The 24,392-nt window shown below is 39.3% G+C and overlaps 2 protein-coding genes across 6 annotated transcripts in view; both read left to right on the forward strand.

The window, feature by feature from the left end:
- usp7 (ubiquitin specific peptidase 7 (herpes virus-associated)) overlaps positions 1-19,809 on the forward strand; it is a 33,716-nt gene extending 13,907 nt beyond the window's left edge. For 3 of the 4 annotated variants that reach the window (XM_059347832.1, XM_059347835.1, XM_059347834.1), the window contains exons 13-31: positions 499-676; positions 2,113-2,257; positions 2,460-2,590; positions 5,488-5,622; positions 5,994-6,095; positions 6,754-6,859; positions 7,263-7,355; positions 7,466-7,533; positions 7,814-7,914; positions 9,573-9,726; positions 10,040-10,107; positions 12,412-12,520; positions 13,809-13,886; positions 14,003-14,103; positions 15,047-15,146; positions 16,201-16,320; positions 16,411-16,482; positions 16,743-16,833; positions 17,901-19,809. In XM_059347832.1, the coding sequence (XP_059203815.1) occupies positions 499-676; positions 2,113-2,257; positions 2,460-2,590; positions 5,488-5,622; positions 5,994-6,095; positions 6,754-6,859; positions 7,263-7,355; positions 7,466-7,533; positions 7,814-7,914; positions 9,573-9,726; positions 10,040-10,107; positions 12,412-12,520; positions 13,809-13,886; positions 14,003-14,103; positions 15,047-15,146; positions 16,201-16,320; positions 16,411-16,482; positions 16,743-16,833; positions 17,901-18,007 (2,059 nt within the window). In that variant the 3' untranslated portion in view covers positions 18,008-19,809. The remainder of the gene's footprint in view (positions 1-498; positions 677-2,112; positions 2,258-2,459; positions 2,591-5,487; positions 5,623-5,993; positions 6,096-6,753; positions 6,860-7,262; positions 7,356-7,465; positions 7,534-7,813; positions 7,915-9,572; positions 9,727-10,039; positions 10,108-12,411; positions 12,521-13,808; positions 13,887-14,002; positions 14,104-15,046; positions 15,147-16,200; positions 16,321-16,410; positions 16,483-16,742; positions 16,834-17,900) is intronic. The other variant, XM_059347833.1, reaches the window with a different exon arrangement.
- A 2,016-nt stretch (positions 19,810-21,825) lies between these two features.
- The window catches only part of LOC131983176 (pentraxin-4), a 90,238-nt gene continuing 87,671 nt past the window's right edge, over positions 21,826-24,392 (forward strand). The window contains exons 1-2 of one of the 2 annotated variants that reach the window (XM_059347842.1): positions 21,826-21,980; positions 23,314-23,455. The gene's annotated coding sequence lies outside the window, so the exon portion shown is untranslated. The remainder of the gene's footprint in view (positions 21,981-23,313; positions 23,456-24,392) is intronic. The other variant, XM_059347843.1, reaches the window with a different exon arrangement.

The following is a 24,392-nucleotide window of genomic DNA, read 5'->3' on the forward strand; positions in this document are numbered from 1 at the left end:
ATGCTCTGACCTCCTGTACTAAAACAGTGAGAAAGTGAGTCAGTGAGAGTGTTTCCTGTCGGCTGTATCGTTCTGTGTAAAGCTTTTTTCGGAGCTAATGGTGTTTTAATAATCCACCAGGATAATGTGACACTTCAGAACGCACACACATGCGCAGCCATCCAGAATAGCTAATTTTCCTCTCAAGCGTCCCAACAAGCTCTGAGTCATCTTTGTGACGCTGCCACTGGCACCTGGCCCCCTGAGGGCTTTGTTATGAATACACACACACACACACACACACACACACTTGAATCATAACCGCTTGCTTTCTTCATTGCATTAAATCTTAATATTTGACCCTTTTCTACCCATTTATCTTCATGTCTTTATTTTCTGCCTCCCCTTTTCTCCTGCCTGCCACCTCCTTTCATCTCCATCTCTCCCTCCCCGCCTCTCTCATTGGTGTCTTCCATCCTCCCATTCTCCATCTTGCCCTTCCTCATCCCACCTCTATAGGTTTGAGTTTCCGGATCAGTTACCCCTGGACGAGTTCCTCCAGAAGCCGGACTCCAAAGACCCGGCCAACTACATCCTGCATGCTGTGCTCGTGCACAGCGGAGACAACCACGGCGGTCACTATGTCGTCTATCTTAACCCAAAAGGAGACGGCAAAGTGAGTGTCAAGGAACCAATAGTAAGGACAATTTTTTTTAATACACCTTACACCAAAAAATCTGTGGGCAGGGTTGGGGTTTCTGCACTAATAACACTGCCAGTTGTTTTTTTACTGGGGATAGACTGAGCTACGAGTGCTCAACTTCTTTAATACTTTATGTATGGATTTATTATGATGACATAGTTTTTATTGGAATGTCCTAACTGGCTGGCTGTGAGTGACTCAGAGCTGCACTGCGCTAGCTGAACGTTTGTCAGATGCTTTGACAGAACCACAATGGACAAGGAACGTCTGATTTGTGTAACTGAAAAAAGGAGCAATCTATAATTTCTCATTACACTACAAGAATCTTAATAAAGTGACAGCTGGCTCGAGGGAGACTGGTTACTGACTGGTGAATTACCAATGCTAATAACAAGCTACTTTCTCTTGGTGATATTGTCTGTTATTTACAGTAATATCAAAATATAATACAATATGTACTTTCTTCTTTAAAAATGATTGGTGCATAGCTGATAGGGAAAAGGTTTGTTTACATGAAGTATGTACTTAAGGGAATAAGTGAGGACAGAAATGGTCACGTGCTACATGATGCTTCATGTACTTGGTCGTTTGCCTGCAGTTTTATGTTGAATTACAGCTAAGAACTATATTCTACCTATTTCTACCTAATGATGTCCATAGAACATTGTCATTTCTCTGCTTCCACCATTTAAACAGCTTAGCCAGAGCCAAGATAAACAATAGCAGCTGCCAGTTCTTCCATAAAACATTCGAAGGTGTGCACAGCCAGGTGAAGCATTCGCTGAGCTACCGACTGAGATTCACAGCTGACAGTTAATAGTCAGATAATCTGCCTGACAGATGGGTATCTTACCATTTCATGTCAATACCGGTGTTGAATTAGCTATAGTGGAAAACATATTGTCTGTCAGGGGAAAAACTGACGAGGCCAGCTGTTGTCTCTAAGCTTTTCAACTGAGTTCCTGTGTCTGTTTGTTTCACACAAAAAAAGTACAATTCCCAGTATGTATAACACCTACTAACACACCCACTAACCCAACCTCTGCCGCTCCCAATCACCTGCTGAGCTCCCATCTAGCTATGAGTGCAGTATACTGTTGTTTATTTCATGAGTGATAGACAGGACTAACTGGTTGAGCGCCCTTTTTAAGAAGAGGACAGTGGGGTGTTTATGAATATTCTGACATAAGATTGTTAAAGAAATGAGTGTTTTGTTTTTAAGCATTATGATTCTGCATGTAGGCATTGGGCTGATGTAAACAGTTGTCTTAAGTGCTCTCTGGTTTTCTCGTTTCTCCTTCCGTGGTTACTCTTCCCCTCCTGCCCTCACTTCCTCCCCTCTCCTCCTCATCTCCCCATTCAACCGCACCCATCCTTCTGTCACAACCCCCACCCCCCTCTTCTCCATCACCTTTTCTGTCGCTCTCCAGTGGTGTAAGTTTGATGACGACGTGGTGTCGCGGTGCACCAAGGAAGAGGCCATAGAGCACAACTATGGTGGACACGACGACGACCTGTCAGTGCGCCACTGCACCAATGCATACATGTTGGTCTACATCCGTGAGTCCAAGCTCAGTAAGTGACTCCATCTCAGTCTTCCTTTCTGGCTAAAATTAAACAAGACTGTTCCCAAAAATACACGAAAAGCTCTCCTCAACATCCTCAGCTTATCTGTCCTCTAGTACAGCACTTAATGCATATGTAGAAACATAAAATGCTACTGTAGTGCACTCTCTCTGCTTGATGATTCTCACTTGCATCTGTACTTGTACTCCAGGTGAGGTGCTCCAGCCGATGACTGACGTGGACATCCCCCAGCAGCTGGTGGAGCGTCTGCAGGAGGAGAAAAGGGTGGAGGCACAGAAGAGGAAGGAGCGCCAAGAGGCTCACCTCTACATGCAGGTCCAGGTAAGAGATCACTTTATTTCAGGCCCCGTCTACATGTATAAGGATATTTCTTTTGAAAACAGACTTTTTTTTCCCTTTGTAAAAAAATAAAGAAACTCCACTCTCTGACTCAGTAATTGGCAGAAAAGGCAACATCAAGCATTTGGAAAAGATTCTGAGCATATGTAGTGAACTTTTTTCCTTTAGTGGCATTTAAAAAATCAATAGTAAATCAAAACGGTTCATTATGTATTTACTCATTTATACATATTTAATACCTGTTTTTTTTAGTCTTTCTGATATAAGTTGCTATGGCAATACCAAAATGTGGCTCTTGTGGACAGATGACGAGGTAGATTGGATACACAGTGACCACAGTTTTGAGAAATCTGAACCAAAACTCTCTATTTTAGTGAGCTAAAACTCTATTTGCTTTTGGACAATAGGCAAGAGACGAAGGCCAAGTGCTCTTAGGTGCTTTGATGCTTTGCAGACTTTGCTGGTGAAGGCTGTTTAGTGCAAATATTAAGTGTTAAGAGTATAAATCTGCTGTTTTGGTGTTATTAGAGTTTCACAGAGGAACCTGGAAGCTTTCCTGACATTGTTGTTATAGTGCTGTGCAAGTACGTAAAGCAGTGTAGCACTATTGGTGCCAAACCAGCAGATTGGACCCTTGCAGGCTTTGGTCTTGCACACTGGGATGTGGAGGATGTGCTGCCAGATATATTATGTCTGTAAGAGTGCATAACTACTAAGAGTTAAAACTGAAAAGGTACTTGTAATGTAGTTGTGTTGCTCTATCAACATCTTTATGTAAAATCTACAGTTATTCCTCCAGTGGGTTTTTTTTAGCAGCAGTGGTTAGACTAAGCCTGCTCTGACCTTGGGTGCTGGGGTTTGCTCTGGCTAAATTCAAATTGTTACAGCTGGTAATTGAAAGTCTATGTTGAGAGCTGTCATTCACTCTCCTCTCAGCGTAGTGTCCTTGGGGCAGTGAGGCAGAGGGACTGATTCTTATCTCATTTGTCTGATGAACAGTAAATTGGTCAAATCAAGCTAATCTAACTATATTTTTATATATTTTAAAAGCTTCTGTAGCCGTCGTATTATGCGCAGTTTTCTTTGGAACTCGGCCGCCAAGACTTCCGAGTGATTGACTGAGCGATCTATATTTCATATATATTTCATATTAGCATTAAATACAATGAAGATGAAAACTGTGCAGCTTTAACTGACTTTTACCATTAATTACCTGCAAAAGTAGTTGGATATGTTTCATAGTTGGAGGGAAACTAGCATGTGTCTATTGTCAAAAAATCACCAGGAATATTATGAGTTTGCATTACCACTCCATCAATACAATTTCAGACGCATAGATGGTTCTCTGAGTGATCAACAAAATGGCCAACTACACCTTTCAGTAAAGCAGTGGACAGTTGCTTCCTCTGATTGAGAGCGACCTGTTTGCAGCAGGAAGAATGTGGGCGCTCTAGCTGAGCTGTGGCAGTCAGTCACTTTGTGGTGGTGATGTTAGAAGAGCAGCCAGTAATAATAAGGAAACGATTTGTAGAAAGACAAGAATGTCTACTGTGTTTAAAGCCTTATATTATTTTAGTATTGGGACAAAAGGCTCATTTCTCTTCCTATTGTTCCTCTCCTGAGAAAAGTAATGAAAAGACTCCTTTTCTCACATGTTTAAACTGATCTCAGTAGTGAACCTCAGGTCGAGACAAAGTACACTCTGGTAGTAGGTTTTGTGTTTGAGATTATATCACAAAGAGAAATTAATTTTGTACCCTTAGTTACTGACTGCTAACTCCTTGTTTGAAATGTATGTAAGATACATATACTCATTCTACCAAATTCTGTTCTCAAATTTGACAGTTTAATCCTTCTTAAAATAGTTATTTACTTTTATTATAAGTGTAAAAATTAAATCCATATGAACCACTCATCACATTTGCATAAATTAGATCCACAGCACAAAAAATCACTTTTGAGGTTGAGTCACCTGTCACTCTTTCCAAACAGTGGTGAAGGATGTCAGGATCAAACCTCAGTCGAGTTTCATTAACCCATTAAAGCTGGGAAAGCGGATATGTCGTTTTGTAGTATTTGTATAAGCTCTGAAAAATCTATTATTTAGTAGTAACGTTGACACTTCTGTTGAATTTCCAGAAAAACTTCAGGTTTTAGGGGGTTATTTTAAAATCACCCAGAGGTTTTACAGCCATTTTTTTACAGGCGTTTTAGGTCTCAATGGGTTAAAACAAAATTCCTACTGGTGTGTTTACTCCATGCCAAATTAATCAGACTACACAAGACCAACTTGCCCCCTAAGTTACCATATGAGCAGTTGCAGGCAAGCAATGTAGCATGTAAAAGGTATTTTTGAAACAGAGTCTACACTCGTGCTATTTTGCAACACTTCAGGCAAACTTCACAGAGACCAATGAGGGACACAGAATCTGTCAGCATGTTAGTGTGTCGTTCACTACCAACAACATTAACTTCACCTCACCTGTCTCCCTTCTGCTCTGGTCTTTGTGTACCACAATGCTGGTGTCACTTCCGTGGTCAGTGTAGCAACTTCAGTTGATTATAATGGAGATGCTCTGCTCCTGCACAGGTGTCACGTCCTGTCCATGCCTCATATTTGTACCTTCAAAGCCCCACAATCAGTGAAACACAACAGTAGAGGATAATAAAGATCTTTTGAACTTTTACAGTTGCAGAGTGAATATAGGGTAAATGCTGGGAAAACAAAACTGCAGCTACAGTGTTCTGACACTTCTTTGAAATCTGGCCAAATGTCTGCATATCATGATGCTATTGGTGCTCTATTGTCATGTCTTAAGTCTTTGTCAGATTGTACTGTCAGTCACTAAGGTCTTTTTCTTCTTGTTTTCTTGTTACAGATCGTAACGGAGGACCAGTTCTGTGGTCATCAGGGCAACGACATGTATGACGAGGAGAAGGTGAAGTACACTGTCTTCAAGGTCCTGAAGAGCTCCACGCTGCAAGAGTTTGTCCAGACCCTCTCCCAGACCATGGTGAGACAGGAAAAACAAACTAGATGTTGTGTTTAAATGTGTTCATCCCACATGCGCTCTATATCAAGGCAGAGCCCTCTAGGAGGGAAGGATTGTAGATTTTCCTCTTTGCATGTAATGTGTAAACCAGACTATCAGTCACCAGTGTATATCAAAACATGTATACACACTTAAACTAGTTCTCCCCTCAGTCAATCAACAGTTGATGTGTATACCATGGGGACTTGAGGAAAAAAAAAAGAAAGAAAGTTTGACATTTTAGTCTGAGATGGTCCAAAATGCTGCTAAATTGTTCTTATGAACTGCTTTCACACCTGTCTATCATAAGTGCATTTAAATGAAACTCACCTGTTGTTTTGCTGGTACTGCAGGGTTTCCCACAGGACCAGATGAGGCTGTGGCCCATGCAGGCCCGCAGCAATGGAACCAAGCGACCCGCCATGCTCGACTACGAGGCTGACTGCAACAAGTCGGTAAGTCTGTTTGTTGGTGTAACCTGTGTTGGTATTTTTGGAACTGATTGGACATTTTTGGGATTTTTTTCGTCTGCTGTCTGGTGATGACTTTTCTCCTGCAGTGCTTACACTGTCTCATCTGTTTTTCAACTCAAATCCAAAAGTTTTCCTTATTTGTGGTGTTTAAGACTTTATCTGCCATGCCGTAAAAAGCCCCACCCCCAAAAAAATTCTGGTAAACAAACACAACATGTGTTCCACCTGAACACCTCTAATGTGGTTTGATCTTTTATGTTGCCAGGCTTGGCTCTGCAGTACATTTTGCTAAGCTAGATGCTCGGTTAGCCTCTTCATAAACAAGCAGAAAATGATGTTAATCATGGTGTAATGAATTTTATTAATGCAATACAAGTTTGACTTAACACTGTGGCGCTGCTGATTTAGGCTCTGTTTTTAATTTACCAGAACATGTCTTAATGACATACTGGTTCAGCCTGTTTGCATAAAATCAAACTGGTTTAAGCTTATACACTGGTCAGGACCAGCAGAACCAGATACCAACCATTATACATGTTTTGTTGCATGAGCATTTGTGCACATTAGTGCGTTAGCCATTCTGTGCAAGAGTGTTATACTTTTTTTTTTTTTTTTTAATTGGTGCATGTTTGCTTTTCAGATGATAGACTTGAGCGACAACGAGAACCCCTGGACAATATTTCTGGAGACGGTGGATCCAGAGATGGCGGCCAGTGGGGCCACGTTACCCAAGTTCGACAAAGACCGTAAGTCCTGCATGTCAGCCCTCATCCAGTGTGTCTACACATTATTTTGTTAATGGTGTTTGATTAAGAGAGCTCAGTGACACTTGAGGTGCAAACAGCAGGGCGGCCTGACCTCAACATCATTGCTCTGTTTAATTTTCAAGGTTTTGTTTGACAACTGATGTTGCATTCAGTTTCTATTGGCACACTAATAATGCAACTTAAAATACTAGAAATGCTGCTTCTCAGGTTCTGATCACTGGACTTATGATTAATGTAACATAATTTAATATAATAGTTGAATTTTAGAGTAGTTTTAGCCCTGCACAGTTCTTTTTGTATTTGGTATTTAAATCTGAATATGAGTTGTGGTCATTTAAGCAATTTCTTTGATGCAATAATGTCTTTGTGTCTTCCTTTTTAGACGATGTCATGTTGTTCTTGAAGATGTATGACCCCAAAACCAGAAGCTTAAATTATTGTGGACATATCTACACACCTATATCCTGCAAAATAAGTAAGAGCCTGCAAGTCTATTTGAAGTTGTCATACTTACATGATATATAAAAATGTCTGGAACTTAAAGCTTAAATCATGTTTCTGTTTCTCTTTCCTTCTTGTAACCAGGAGACCTTCTACCAGTCATGTGTGAGAGAGCAGGGTTTCAGCAGGAAACTAGCCTTATCCTCTATGAGGTGATCTATTTATGTAGCTCTGCTCACTTGCCGACACATTCCTCTGCCTTTTTTCTCACTTGTTCTCACTCTTCAGTCGCTCCTTCACACTCGTGTGCTTCTATCTGGCACACAAGCTTTGTCTCACAAACTCTCCTGAGCACACTTTCACACTGTCACGTGAAGCATCGCTCTTTTTCCCATCACTTCTGTATTTGTGTGTTAACACTACAAGTACTCTTGTGCACCCAACCGACATTTATTTTTTACAAAATTTGTAATGATGCCTTGTGTATTACAGGAAGTAAAGCCCAATCTAACAGAGCGGATTCAGGACTATGATGTCTCTCTGGACAAGGCCCTGGATGAGCTCATGGACGGGGACATCATTGTCTTCCAGAAGTAAGACCGTTGTCTGCATCTGTGTGTGTTGTATCACTATATTTTTAATTGAACAGCTGCATGGTAGGACTGCCATGGTACTCTGTGTTTTTCGGTCTGCAGGCATTCACCCACTTCACATTTTTCTTTTTCTTTCTTTTTTTTTAACAGAAATAAAACCCATTCAGTTCATTTTTGGGTATCGGCACCCACTTTCATCAAATAAACTCTAATTTGTGTAATACAAGTATGTTATCAACATTGCACAGTGGCTGGCGTTTGTTCTGTCTTTCCCACGGCTTCATACCAAATTTGAGCTTTTCAGAAGCAGAGCTTTGGCCTGCACGATTATATTGACTTGTTGATTTCCCCCCGATAATTCTACTTCCACCTAACATAAGTAGGCTGCGTAGTAAATGGTTTCTTTATAATTTGTTGCGCTTTGCCTCCAGAAAAACACAATATCTGTAAAAGCTCAATTATGAGCAACACGGATCATAGAATTGTGACTGTTTTATGCCCCTCGTATTATCTCCCAGGTTGGGAAGTTGTTCAACTGACTGTTCATGAGCTTTAATTGGTAATGTTAAAACAACATGCACGCTACCAAGAATACATGATACATGATATTTCTCAGTCGGTAAATAATTTTTCCATTTATTCCGACAGCACATGACCAGCAACACTTGTCAACATAAATATACGATTATGAGAATACACAGGGTGTTTATTTGGAAAACTGCAACACTTGATCTGCTCTGTGCAATAAAAAATAGACTGCATATTTTTAGCTAAGCAGAGCGGCGGGCAGCTTCTTGGGCCCTTCTGGTGGAGTCATTATCATTGTCTAGAGGAGCCATGATCAGCTTCAAAAATGTCTTATTTGGCATTATTTTGGATTTAAACCCAGTCGACAATGATCTTTTCTTGTACAATGTCTGATGTTTTTGGTAACATTTGTGTTGTTGCAAGTTTAGTAACTGTTGGGGAAAATACCCTCACCTTTGCATTCCTGCTGCATGGCTAAGTGGTTTTGTAAATTATATATCAGGGCAAACATGTATAATCAAAGGTACCCTGTGGAGTTTATGACCTCTGGTAGTGCTAATTGAAGTTAGTGGAGGTTGAGCGCCAACAAATTCTAAATATTTAAATAAAGAATTGAATGTTGTATGAGGAGGGAAATAAACTCACCACCTCAGAGATACAAACAATGCTTCTGCTGAGTGAAACTCAATATAAACAGAACTGAAATTTGTTACAAGGAAATTCACCCAAACCTGAACTTGTATGATTTGATTGTGCACAGTACGCCTTGTTATATTTAGTCCTAATAAAACACCAGAGAGACAGACAGAGGACTCGTACGTTTCTGGATTCTTTGGAGTTTCTGATGAAATACAGAGAAACAACCGAGAGGTAGAAGAGGAGGGGGGGTGCTATGAGAAGAATGCGTTCATTCAGAGGAAGTTCTTGGTTAGAAATGTTGTCAGTGGGGTGATGGATCTGTTGGTTTCGATCCATCTATTGTTTCATACACTCTTCTTAAATGTTTCTCTCCCAACCTGTCTCATCTGTCTGACTCTTCCCCCCACATTGTTTTTTCTGCCTTCTCCTGTCAACACTGCACACTCTGTACCTCAATTAATCCATTTGTCTGCCTTCTTCCAATCATAAAGGGACGACCCAGAGAATGACAGCAGCGAGTTGCCTACGGCCAAGGACTATTTCCGGGACCTCTACCACCGGGTGGACGTCATTTTCTGTGACAAGACCATCCACAACGACCCCGGCTTCGTTGTCACACTCTCTAACCGCATGAACTATTTTCAGGTAAGGGCCATTCAGGCACTTTAAATGACTGTTTTGTGTATATGAAACATCAGCCACGAGTTGAGAGGTCATTTGGGGGACACTGTTACTAAACTCGGGGATCTTTTAAAAAGTTACTTTGTTTGATGCTCTGAAAGCTTAAAACCTGCCAAGTTCTGAGCTTGATGTTTTATAAATCTTATCTTGAATTGTTTTTGTTTTTTTTCCCCCCTTGTAGTCTCTCTGTTGGCATTTCAGTTAGCAGACACAGATGAAATCTGACAGGCCTGTGGTGAACCCTGTTTGAATGTTTGTGCTGTTGTTTGTTTGTCAGGTGGCCAAGACGGTAGCGCAGAGGTTGAACACAGATCCCATGCTGCTGCAGTTCTTCAAGTCACAGGGGTAGGAGGCTTGTCTCATCCACACATGCACAAACACACACGTCTGAAGCTGTGATCAGACATAACGGATATCACGACAGTGGTTATCAACACACACTTTCTTTCTTACGCTCTGTGTGCGTTCCCATTAACCCATTAATGCCTAAAGCGCCTGGAAAAAAATGCCTGAAAAACCTATGGGCGATTTTCAAATGACCCCCTAAAACCTGAAGTTTCTGAATAGATTTTTCAGCCTCTGTAGCAGATAAAAATGAAATTCAAAAAGTATTTGAGAGCTTATACCCGTGGCTTTCATACGAAGTTGAGTTTATTTGTCCAAACCTTCAATAAAGTTTTTTAAAAAATCAACAAACTCAGCAAATGTTAAATGTGACTGAATAAAAATCCTATGCATAATACTAATACATGCCCATTAGCAAGATGCAAACATGATATGACCATTGGAAGAAATAGACATGGTTCTCATTAGCCTACTGTAATAAAAAAAAATAAAAAATTATCATAATAATAATAATAAATAATAATATTACATTTTATGTATTGCACTTTTGAGGGTACTCAACGACGCATAAAGTAATATAAGTCAGAAACAGTCATGATTTCTTATATCATCATCACAATCAATTATTATTACTATTATTATTAATAATTCAGTTTTAGTTTCAGTTTCAGTCATCATCGGCGCTGTTTTGTCTAGATTGCTTCCGTCACTTACTGCTGAGCTCCTCCGCTATAGTCGTCTTCCGCCATGATTTATCAGTTCTGGAAAAGTCCAATGTTGCATTGCGACACTCCCGCATGTCTTCTGATCATGATTCTGATGCATTTCATTGGCAAAGAGACCGAAAATAGGTGGGGAAAAAAATACAAATACTACAAAACGACGTATCCGCTGTCCCGGCCTTAATGGTAGAGTGACGCAACATCGCTCCCGGCTTTAATGGTAGAAATGCGGTAATGCTTTCCCGGCGTCAATGGGTTAAAGGGGCTGTCTTTTCACTCTTCTACAACACTAAATGAGACGATTGCGTTAAAAAGTGTAACTGTTGACTTTTTGTGAAATAGATTCATGGTGTAAAAAAATATACAATATAATTTAAGGATCTGCCAGAATACATTTTCATGCTACCATTATTGTGGCAAAAATATTGTAATCAACAGCTTTATCACAATTGGGCCTGTCACGAAATAATGCTACAAACAATATTATTGTCATTTTAAGACAATTTAATGCAACTGATGTGATGATTCGCAAAAAATATGGGATATTGTCTACAATATAAATGAAAAAGAATACGATATTTGTTCATCCTTTGTGACTTTCAATTGAAAACTGCACTAGAGCAGTATATGTTGTATAACATAATAACCTTTCCAAGAGCAATTCACTTCCAACTATGTGTGTGGGTGTGTGACACACAGAGCATACGAGACAGAAGCAGCTCAACCAGAAACAACATCAGAACTTCTTAGAATAGTTTTTTTTACCGTTCATGCTGCACCCAAGTCTTATAATGGTCAGCAGCTGGTATAATGTTGGATTAATTGTTGGGGACATTCTAATGTCAATGAATATGCATGTAAACACAAAGTCTGTTATCGTAGGATATGGTCACAACCTCGATGACCTTTGCTGAGATCGATGAGTCGTTATTGTTGTTATTGTGACAGGCCGAATCACAACAATCATCAGAACTACAATGGTGCATCACTACCAGCTCCATAAACAAAAGCAGGGTGTTTGTGTTGCACCCATTCACGTTTTCTTGCATTATCTGATGCTATGTGATTGTTATTTAAGGGGGAAATCGTGAATTGAATTTTGGGCTGTGGAAGTCTTTGTCAGAGTTCATGATCTGATGCTCCTCTTTATAAGACTTTCTGCTCTTTGAAATAATTATCAAAAGTCCTGCTTGACATGTAGAAATGAATACATGGTGTACATTTCGTGATTTGTTCTCAGTCTCACAGCCTGCCATGTTTGCCTTTTTGATTTGATTACTTGCGGTTGTCAGTAGAAATGTTGCGTAACCTGTCCCCCCCCACCTTTCTTTGTTGTTTTCCTCTAACTCCTCCCACTCTGCCTCCCTCTCGTCCTCCTCGCTCCCCCTCCATTCCTTCATTCTGCCTCCGCATCTCTCAATGTTTTCATCTTCCCTTTCCTGTTCACCCACCTCTCCCTCTTTTCTCTCCTTCTCCTCTTCTCTCTCTCTTTTTCCCCCCACCCTCTGTTTCTCTTCTCCTGTCATTATTCTTTCCTTCCCCTTGGTCGTCCTCCCCCCCTGCCTGGTGGTGTGGTGGCCAGGTACAGGGACGGTCCAGGGAATCCTCTCAGACACAACTATGAGGGAACGCTGCGGGACCTGCTGCAATTCTTCAAGCCTCGGCAGCCCAAGAAACTCTACTATCAGCAGGTAGGAAAGCTTTGCCAACTCTGGGACTGCAGGGGTCTTTTGGGTTTAGTATGTTATTTGTTTTTGGAGTTTTTTGAAGTGTATTTTGTTCCAACACAGCTGATATTATGCCAAAAAGGAAGCTTTAATGTTTCAAGTAATCCCTGTTTTGGTGTCTTTTTCTTTCTTAGTTTGTTGTTTGTCGTTTTGAACTGTTTCTCGTGTTTTTCATGTTTATTTCATTCAGACCTTGTTTAAGTTCCCCTAATGTGAGAATTTGCTGCATTTTTTATCTTGCATTATAGTAAATGTAATGTATTTTGTACTGTTGGTTGGACAAAATTACATATTTAGTGGCTCTTAACTTGTGCTCCAGTATATTGTGAGGGTATTTTTCATCTTTTTCAACTGTTTTCTGATGTCTAATAAACATAAAGATTAATTGATTAATCACAAAAAATAATTTTGATAAATCAATAATGAAAATAATCTGGTTTCAGCCCTACTTTTAATCATTATTTCCTGTGCCTTTCCTCCCCTAAAATGACAAATCTTCTGTCAGAATGAGGTCTGATTGATGCAGTATCATCTTTCTAACTAATTAAAGATGCTTTTTGTTTTATTATGCCCATACAGTAAACTGTGCTTAAGATGGAGAAACTAGATTTATGTCACTGAACCAGTAGATATTCCAACAGGGAGGTGTCTTCTCCTGCCAGACCAGATGCTCATTATAAAGCAGCTTAGCGTGGTAGTATAGTGCAGTGCATCATGTTTTTGCAGCCCTGAACACCTCAACTCACAAAAACTTGAACTTAGAGCACCACATTTGTGGGGATGTTTTTATGCAAGCTGCTGCTGATCAGGGCCTTGTCCAGTGGAAAGCTGTCCGCTAAACTAGTTGCCCCTGTGTCAAAAAAAGACAAACCTGCAGTAAAGATGAGCCAAGCATTCAAAACCTTCCATCGTAATATTGTTTTCTCAATAAAACTGTCTCCCTGGCAGTTTAGAGACACTTTTTTTGTAGCTGTCCAGATAAGTAAGAAGAAAAATCCTTCTGCAAGTGGGAAACGCTATATTGTGGACACCACACATTTAATTTAGACTGGAACCTGTTGGCCCTAAAATATGAAAACACATTTGACCACAGGCAGTAGCTAGCCACCAATTAACTTCCTGAATGCAAAACACAAAACTGCTTACTAATCATTTCTCTCTGTCTGTCTCTCTGTCTGTGTCTGTGTCTCTCTCTCTCTCTCTCTCTCTCTCTCTCTCTCTCTCTCTCTCTCTCTCTCTCTTCATTCCACAGTTAAAGATGAAGATAACGGACTTCGAGAACAGGAGGAGTTTTAAATCCATATGGCTCAACAGCCAGTTCAGAGAGGAGGTAACACTTTTAACTCGCTCACATTTCTTCTGAGAAATATGTCACTCCACATAAGTCAATTGTGTTAGTATGATCACAGTGCAGACAGTAACTGTGCATGTGATTTTTATTTGCAGGAGATCACCCTCTATCCTGACAAACACGGCTGTGTGCGGGACCTTTTGGAAGAATGTAAAAAGGCAGTGGAGCTCTCTGAAAAAGGCTCGGAGAAGCTCAGGTATCATACCTGCTGTGTGTGTGTGTGTGTGTGTGTGTGTCTGTGTGTGTCTGTGTCTGCTTCCATAAATTCCACAGAAGTATTTCTGAGAAGGTTGCTACACAAACATTATCTACCAGTGGGCTCAGCTCCAATCATGACCACGGATCTCCATCAGATCACAAACTTAATTTTGGACTACTTTATTTATATTTATATTTTTATGTATGTAAATATGTTAAACGTTCAGATTTTTTTTTTACGTTATTTATCCAACTATATAGATTTTTTTTTTTTTTTAAATGTATGCATCAATTTTCTTCACCTTTTTTTCAATTGAATTATATCTAACGTTAAAGAAAATGTACTGTTAAAAAGTCCAGTTTTTAAAAGTTAAACAAATGCATGATATTCCCAATGTCAGGGAGTACTCATGTTAAATAATCGTCATCGTTGAGCAGCCCTACTTAGATGGTAGCCATTGAGTGGAGCTGTACATTTACTGTGGGGAGAAAGAAGGAAACAATGTTGCCAAAGCCATCAGCTGCTTTTAATCCAATCTTAAGACATCAAACACCGCCAAATGTTTTTTAATCTTGATGTTCAAAGTCCTTTACTAAGTGCCAGATATAGTTTAAGCTCACAGGCAGAGTGACAATTATCCCCCCAAATATAAAATTTGTTAATTTTAGTTGTTTAAGTCACTTTGGTGAGACCGGCCTTTGCTCTCAGAATTACTGAAATTTAAGGCAGCAGTAACAGCCTGCAGATTTGTTTTCATAAAAGTGTTGATTTTAACAACTGTGAGATTTTAATATCTGCTTCCAATTATTTTTGTAGACCAATTTTTATGTTATCCCGTTTAATTTGATTTTATGCTCTTTAATGCCTTTATGTTCACAATTTGTCTTTGAAAAGCTGCCATGTCATATTAATCCCTCTGTCTCTCTTTCTCCCCCTGCAGGCTGTTAGAGATAGTAAGCTATAAAATCATCGGGGTTCACCAGGAGGACGAGCTGCTAGAATGTTTATCTCCGGCTGCCAGCCGCACCTTCAGAATAGAGGTAAGTGTGTGTGTGTGTGTGAGGCGTTCCCTATGCGTCTGTTTTTAGTGTCTCTTCTCTTTTTAGTTTATTTTTAGCCGTTTTTCCAACTCCTCCACTTAACAGACCATCATCGTGACACTGTTATATTTTTTGATCCAGTCTGCTAAGTTTGTCTACACAAGCAGACACTTTGGCAGCCATCATTTGCAGGCCTTTGCTTCTTCCAAATAATCAGTTGAAGACATTTCAAACCAATATGAAGCACCAAACTCTTGTGGCTGAAAGTCAGATGTACTTGAACTACGCTAAAAACCGTAATGGCTGGTTGTACGAACCACACCCTGTGCACTTTATCACTGCAGCACGGAGAAAACTTCAAACACCGGAGGTCAACATTAACAGGATGTATTGAACTGCTCTTTGAGGTAGCAGGTTTATTTTGAAGGAACATACGCTGGTAACCTTTCACCTGACAGTACGGCTGGGGAGTAGATACCAGCTATGCTATGATTAATTGGGATGTTAATGTCAAGTAAAAAACAAGTTCACAGATATTATAATATACGCAGTGCCATTGATTCACATTGCTACCTCTCTATTCTGATTGATAGGTCAATCAGGTAGCGACTTGTCAATCACAACATAGCCACACCCTAAAGCATACCTTGCTTTATCGTCTATTTCATTCTAAATAGGACCATAGTTTACAAAATAAACATCAAGCAGTATTGAAGAAGACTTGACACTAGCGATTGAGACCTTAAACTAAAAAATATGTTTACTGAGGTAATAAATCAAGTGTAAAGTAGGGTCATTTTCCCATGAACTGATATACATCAGACTTCTTTTTTTTTAAAATCAGTGGAGTCGCCCCCTGCTGGCCATTAGGAAGAATGCAGATTTAAGGCACTTCTGCATTGGTTTTACTTTTTAGACCCGGAGGCTACGTCCACTTCTTCCATACAGTTAATGCTTTCCACACACATTTCAAAGCCAGTAACTAAGGCAGATTGCTCTAAAGTTATCGACTGACTTGACTCAGTCTGTTCTCTCTCCCTCTTCTCCTTCTCAGGAGATTCCTTTGGACCAGGTGGATTTGGACAAGGACAGTGAAATGCTCATCCCTGTTGCGCACTTCCACAAGGAAGTCTTCGGCACCTTCGGGATCCCCTTCTTGCTCAAGATCAGACAGGTGTGTGTTTGTTTGTTCACATGTGTGAAAGAGCTTCACGTCTACTTAACATTATGTCTAACTTCGCACTGTTTTTCTGATTTCCCACAGTGCGAGTCATTTCGGGAGGTGATGAGGAGGATCCAGACCATGCTGGACATTCAGGAGAAAGAATTTGAGAAGGTACAGCACCACACTCAGAGAGAATTGGCTGTATTCAGTGAAATTTAAATGTTTTCTTGTGATAATAAGACACTTTTATACATACAACATTAAACAATGTAGCAGTTCTAGTTTTAAACAAAGAAGTGTATATACAATGTTTCTGTGTCTTATCCAATGAAGAAATAGTGGCAGAAATCCCTTGAGTATTATTAGTATGCTTTGCAGGTAAACCGTGATAGACTGTCAAGTAACACATGCTTGTGTGTGTTTGTTCTCAGTTCAAGTTTGCGATTGTGATGATGGGGCGGCATCAGTACATCACTGAAGACGAATATGAGGTCAACCTGAAGGACTTTGAACCACAGCCAGGTATTTACTGCTTCTGCTGCTAACACAATCGCTGCTGGTGTTTTTGTTACTGTACTGAAGGTAGTAAGAAGTGCAACTAAGTCAAATCAAACTCCATGAGAAAAAAAAAAAACATTCAAATGCATCACAGGACAGTCCAGGGAGATCAATCATTTAAAATGGGGCCACTGCGTTGGCACAGCACATGGCTCCAGGGCAAAAGGTTTACTTTTGGCTTTCCATGAAGCAAAAATTGTGGTTAGAACCTGGTCTTATTTTTCACCACCTCAATCGAGGTTCCAATCAAGCTGAAGGTGGATATGAAACACTGCAGACCCCTGACTGCTCAGAGGAGACAGTCGGACACGTCAATAGCAAGTTTTTATAATTCACCTGCCCCAGATTTTAAGAAAAATGGCGTCTGCATTGATGCTAATGAAGGGTTATGGTGAAGATGATGTCATAGCAGTTTGATGCAGTGTCTTGGTTCCAGTCAGCTGAGAATCTTGCCTGATGGGGTACTGTTTGCTATTTTGGGTGGCAGGCTAACGTTAGTCTGCAGATTTGTTTTCATTGTACAGAAAGAAAGCTGCTTAGTACAGAGTCCAAAAGCAGACCTGATCTCGAACGCACTGCTTCTCTGACGCTCTGGTGTCGTGAGTGTCCGCTCAGGGCGGCTTTGATGTCCAGAAGTGCCAATAGCATAACATTACAAGCTTCATTTACTGACTGCCAGGTCATAGGGCCAGCAGTAGCTTAAGCTTATAGTGAATTTCCGAGCACCCTCTGTTGGATCACAAGGCAAACGATTTTTCAAACTGTCTATTACGCTTACAGACTGTACATTTTGAATTACAGTTCAAATTTTAACTATGTACAAACATGTTAAAATTTTGAATAAATGTAAAGCCTTACTATGTTGATATGAAGTGAACTGGCTCATTCTAAGCTAACATGAGTCATAATTTCAGTTTAATTTAAACATCATTTTGAACATTATATTCCATTTCCAGTAGACCCCCTTTATCCCTGCGTGAATGCTGAAATATTCTTCAGTATCATGACCTCTTTGACACATCTCCTTCCAGGTAACATGTCCCACCCGCGGCCCTGGCTAGGGTTGGATCATTTCAACAAAGCTCCAAAGAGAGGTCGCTACACCTACCTGGAGAAAGCAATCAAGATCCACAACTAAACGCAGCCCGCCCTTCCTCTTTGTCCTCCTCATCCTCCTCCTGCTCCGCCTTCCTCCCTACCTACTTTAACACACCATAACCACAGACTGTAACCAACCGTGTGTGTGTGCGTGTGTTTGTGTGTGTGTGTGAGACTGTGTGGGTGTGCGTGCGTATGTGTGTGTTCATCACTTCTAACACCCTGCCTGGACACCTCTACAGCTCTACACCGGCACTACGTCTACAGCGATTCGGATCTTGCTGCAACTGACGGATTATCCTTCAACCACAAAATAAACTGCACCAACCACCTCCTGATTGTTGATTTTGTTGTTTATTTTCTTTTTTCTTTTTTTAAAGTCGTCCCCCTCTACGTTTGAGGCTGTTCGTTTGGTTTCCTGGCTTCTCTACCTACTTTTTTCCCTGTCTGGAAGTGGGACAAATTAAATTGGATTATATATATATTTATATAAAATCTAATTTAATTTACACAGTAAATATATAGATTGACTTCTAGACTTACTTTTTGTTTCCCTTCCCAACCTCACACACCAGGTTTTTTTCCCTTCAGATTTTTGGGGGTTGTTTTTAAATAAAGAGTTGTTTGAAGAGGCGTCATGCTGCTGTGTCGAGAGTTTGATGGAAGGATGTTGGCGAGGACTAACTGGCGTTAAAAAAAAAAAAAAAAGAGGGGAGAGGACCCGTGGTCATTTTTGCAGCTTCAAACTGGCATCCATCCTGAGGCTCACTAGTTGCCCTGATGTGGTTCTTTATATATTTCTGCTCCGATCCTTTAGTGCAACAAAACAAGTATTTCCAAGTTTACACGCAATTCTTTCTCACTTAGTTTGGTTGGAGGAAAAATGAATACATTTTTTTTGTCTCTTTCTGCAGCTCTTGTATAATAAAATAAAATCCACAGCATCTGTTTAAAAATAAATGGGGAAAGAATAAGGAGGAAATTGTCTGTATTTCATCTTGCACGTTGGCACTTAATGTCAGAGGTTTCTCAGGACTGGCAAATGTACATTTTGGTTGTGGTTTTGAGTTGCTCAGTGACTTTTAAAGAACACGCACACATGCACGGACATTACCCCCTTGACATTTCTCTTCCTTTTTTTGTTTGTTTTCAGGGGGCTTTAATGTCGTTCTCAATCATTCCTCCTCTAAACGCAAACGTACACACACACACAAACACAAACACACAAGCTTATTCTCTTGATTGAAATTGTCGCCTCCAGGTGGTTGGGAGCAGTAACTGCGCTGTGCTTGCTAGGGAGCTGCAGACACTTCGAGCCCACAGGTTTGAGGAATTGTGTAGAGACAAAACCAGCATTGTATGAAACACTTTAAGCCCTATGAATTTATTTTTCTTTTGTTTCTTTTAAAGCACAGATGGAATGCTCCCCTAATAGCGCATAGCTGGCTCTGTAAAGACAACATTTAAGAATTGTATATTTAAAAATATGAACGTGTAAAATTTAAGAGAAACACGCCTTTGTTGTTGGGTACAAAAGGAGCCAGGTGTTCATATTTCTTGTGTGTAGGGTTTTCTTTTTCTTTTTTTTTTGCGTTCCTGATGTACCATTGATGATTTCTGATTTCTGTTACATTTGGATTTATTTTTTCTTTTCAATACTAACTGCATTGGTTTTGTCTTGTTAAAAAGTGCAGTACAAAGATGACCTGCAGAATCACACCTTAATTTGATCTTTTCCAGTTTAAAATCCTCAGTGTAGCAGCAGTGTACGACAACTATTCCTGTATATTGCCTTTTTGCTGGAAAATGTATGTTGAATAAAATTTTCTATAAAAACAAAAACACCACTCTGCTGCCCTCAGTGTTTGACCTGAAAACACTGTTAAAGGAATAGTCCGACATTTTGGAAAATACATTTATTTGCTGTTTTTGCTTGGAGGGTTGGATGAGAAAAGAGCATCGATCTCCTCATCTAATTTCGCTACAAAGACAACAAGCATGTTTCCTAAAATGCCAAACTATTACTCTTAAGATTTAAAGTTGCCTTCAATTTAAACCAGATAAATGCTGCATTCCAAACCGTATACTTTTTACTTTCAGTATGTACTGCATCTGCCCTTACAAAAGTACACACTGTTGTACTTGGGACATACTACTTCATAACAATGCGCCATTCAAAGATTTATTAAAATTGTTTCGGTACACAGACTATCAAGTTATTGAGTGGAAAATTTCATAAAGCTCTTACGTTATTATACTCCTTACTGCAACTGAAGAGGACAGTGTGCAGGAGTAATTGAAAATATAAGTTTTTTGAATGTGCGATAAAGTATGTGGGAGTTATTAGCCAGAACGCACTTTCCTTTATTATAGCGCCACCTAGTGGTGGAAATTCAGGATGACAATAGATTATAAAAATTTTCACCATGTGTGACTTATATTTAAAGTTTCATGAGTTTTGGGGTATGTTCAGGCAGTGAAATATGCGATCATTTGGGAATAATAATTAAAAAAAAAAAAAGAATAATCATTCGAAATACAATAGGGACCTCGCAGGTCGTTGCCTGCTCGGGCCCTAATAAGTTTGTGAATTCAAAATTCCAGGTATTAGAGCAGGAAAAGATTCCCTGGAAAACTGTCAATTGAATAGATGATTTAAATATGATTTGGTGCTTGAGAACTTAAAAGCTCCTGATTTCTGTTGAACACTAAAGCTTCTTGGATTCTGTATTTTTGGCTGAAAATGTTTAAATATAGTATAGAACATTACTGTACTGTGAAGGGACAAACATTTTGATAACTGAACAAAGCCTTTCTTGCTCATTTGAGGTAAGCTGCCTGTTGAGGTTTTTTTTCTTTTTTTTTTACTTTACAAGTTAATTAGGAACACTTGAATGCAACATTGGTTTGGGTTTCTAAATGGTTGTCTCAGATGTATCCTGTCCTTTGAAGGTTATATCCTTTGTAGGATTCAGCCCTGAATTTAGACATAGCTTAAGTGTCTGTAAATACCAAAGAGTCCTATACTTTAATTAGCCGGGCTGATTAAAAAGAAAAATCCATTATAATGTATATCGTCACCCTGTTAAAATAATCGCCTAACTCATTTTTTCAAGTTTTGCAGGAAACACAAAAAACTTCACCAAATGTGTAACATATGACATTTATTGATCATTTCACTCAAAAAGGATGTAACAAAGGGTGGCTATTGGCATAGTAATAACACTGTGTGTAAATTATGTAACTTAAGAGAAACACATGACGTAGGCAATTTTTTGAACATGCCTTTGTGACTTAAGCAATATATGGGAACACTTTATTTTGAAGGTGTCTACATAAGAGTCACACAAGCCTGTCAGAAACATGACATGACAAGTATCATGAGCATTAATGTTACTTCAAAGTTCATGTCACTCTTATGTAGACACCTTCAAAATAAAGTGTTACCATATCTTGCTTAAGTCACAAAGGCATGTTAAAAAAATTGCGTAAGTCACATTTTATGTTGACTTAGCCATAATAAATCTGCTTAAGTCACACACTTGACATAGGCCATTATCTTAAAGGGGTAAAATCACATGATCTGATCAACTGAGGATGTAGGCCGGCGTCATGAGGAGATGATTTAGGCAAAAAACAACAATTTTGACAAATAATGCCTTAGGCAATTGTTTTAATAGTGTGACGAAATATGAAACAGCCCTTCAGTGGAACAGTTTCTGTTTTAGCCAAATATAGTACATAATATACTACTAATAATACTGTTTATTAATTCACACAAAATGCTCAATATTTCAACAACTTATTATTTTGTTAAATTAAATTGTAATGAAATTGTTAAACCAAGTTGGAACAAACTGAAGATCAAAGGTTCCTATGACAACCAAGCTGCACCCACAGAACCAGTTTGAACTGGTTGCTCACAGGCATGTCTATGCCCACAACATATTTATAAATTCGATTTCTGTGGTTGTGTCTGGGGTCCCCATGGATTTATACTACATTTAAAACATGTAAGTAGTACCTTTACTGTTTTTAATCCAATTTTTAGCCAACTTGTAGAGATAGCAAGGCTCAGGTAACGTTAGCTACAGGCTAGTCAGGCATTAGCTAACACTAAAGCAGACGTGGGAAAAAACGTATATGTTGGCAGAAAAGTAATAATATCTCCATAATTTCCGCCAACAGAGAGCAAACCACTTGGTTGAGCAGTTATCGTAGTATAGATAAGGTTTAAAATGTGTGTGTATTTTAAGTTCCACTGTACAAATTCGATATAGTTTGTAAAATGTGATGCTAATCGCGAATAGCGCGTTAGCATGCTAACAACATTAGCATAAATGTGAGAAGCAGCTCTATGGCAGCAATCAATGCTACTGTGGAATGGTAGTAGGTTTGATTAACATTGTTGTTACTTTCGTTTGGTAACCTATTATGAGCCTGTGACTGAGGAGCAGTGATGAAAAGAGATCCCTTAGATAAGTAAAAGTACTAATACCACTATATATATATATATATATATATATATAGTGGTATTAGTACTTTTATTTACTTACTTTTATTTACTTTATATATATATATATATTATGGTATTGTTTGTAACGATGTGTTTATGTAAACTTTGTGTTTCTTTGTTTTTTTTGTTTTTTTGTGTTTCTTTGTTGTCTTTGTTCTTTGTGTAAACTTTGTTTACAATATTTATGTAAACATAATATATATATTATGGTATTGTTTGTAACGATGTGTTTATGTAAACTGTGTTTTGTTTAGTGAATCATTACCATTCCCAGCTGACATTGGGCGAGAGGCGGGGTACACCCTGGACAGGTCGCCAGACTATCGTAGGGCTGACACATAGAGACAGACAATCACGCTCTCATTCACTCCTAATTGTTCATGTTGTTCATGGTAATCCAAATCAATCAAAACTACTTTATTTATCTCCGAGGGGAAATTCAGTTAGTCTGGTAGAATCTCTGTTAGAATGAGACAGCCTGATGGCTGTAGAAGGGAAGCATCTTTTGTATCTCTCCGTCCTGTAACGGAGAGAAAGGGAGCCGTCCACTGCTGTTTAGGTCCATAAAGGTTTTGAGTAGCGGATGATCCGAGTATTTCACGAAGGCCTCGAACATCAAATCTTGACCTATAAAGTAACTAAAGCTGGCAGCTAAAAGTAGTGGAGTAGAAAGTACAATATTCCCATTAAACTGTAGTGAAATAGAAGTATAAAGCTGTAACAAATGGAAATACTTAAGTACACACAACTCAAAATTGTACAGTATAGTACTGGAGTAAATTTACTTAGTTACATTCCACCACTGCTGAAGAGACATTTGTTCTCGTTAGACAGAGGACCATGACCCTGTGAGGAGTAGATGTCTCCCACCTGCTGAAGCTTCTTTTGACCTGTTGCCACCAGCCAGAGTACTGTGTACAGCCTGACAGCACAGCCTTTCCCCCCGTTCCTCTTTTGGCATCTTGTGGATTTGTGAGTACAAACTAACATTGAATGTGTTTTTAATTGACATTGTTAATGGTAACTTAGAGGCTCTGCAACTACAGCTGCTTCAAACTACTATGTCTATTTCACATGTTATTTGTTAAATAGCATTAAACACAACGTACAGCTGAGACTAATGGTAATGTCAGTTGCAGTTACTTTGATACATAAACCAAAGTACTGGACGAAGTCCAACTTTGCTCTGATGATAATGATGGTAATGACTTCATAAAACTGTTAAGGGGCTGGAATTTTATTTTTTTCATGGGTCAGTGTCAGCCCTCCTGTTTATCATCAACGACAGACACACACACAGTTAGTGAGTGTCATGTAGCTGTATGTAATTTGCTTTGTTCTGACCATGCATGTATGCATTTGTCGCTGTGAAGCATCTTTTTTTTTAGTTTTCACGTAATTATTATTATTAAACCTCTAGAGTATGCTTTGCTTGTTTCCCAGAGGGTAGAGGGAGAGACGTCAGATGTGTTATTAATTTTATAGAATATCTTAAGTTCAGAAGTAAAATAAGAAATTAAGTTTGGGTCCCTCAGCAATGAAAAGTTAAATTTCCACATCTTGGTGGAAGGACTGCTTCCTTCAAGGAGAAGCTGGAGGAGTATAGGGTTATGATCTAAGATTGTAATATTTCCGATAGAGCAAGAGGTTACCAGACTCTGATTTGATTTAGGATAGAAGAAGTAATCTGTTCTTGAGCTACATTTATGGACATTTGAGTAAAAGGTAAAATCCTTCTCTCCTGAGTGTGTGGTCCTCCACACATCTAAATAACCCATCTCCTCACATAATTCCAGTACTGCCCTGGCCCTTTTAGTCAAGGGCCGCTTGTGGATGATTTATCCATGTGAGGGTCCAAGAGGCAGTTAAAGTCTCCTCCTGTTATTGCCTGTTCACATTCTACCTTGGC

Source organism: Centropristis striata, chromosome 13 (genome assembly GCF_030273125.1).
Source record: "Centropristis striata isolate RG_2023a ecotype Rhode Island chromosome 13, C.striata_1.0, whole genome shotgun sequence".
In the NCBI taxonomy this organism is placed as follows: domain Eukaryota; kingdom Metazoa; phylum Chordata; class Actinopteri; order Perciformes; family Serranidae; genus Centropristis; species Centropristis striata.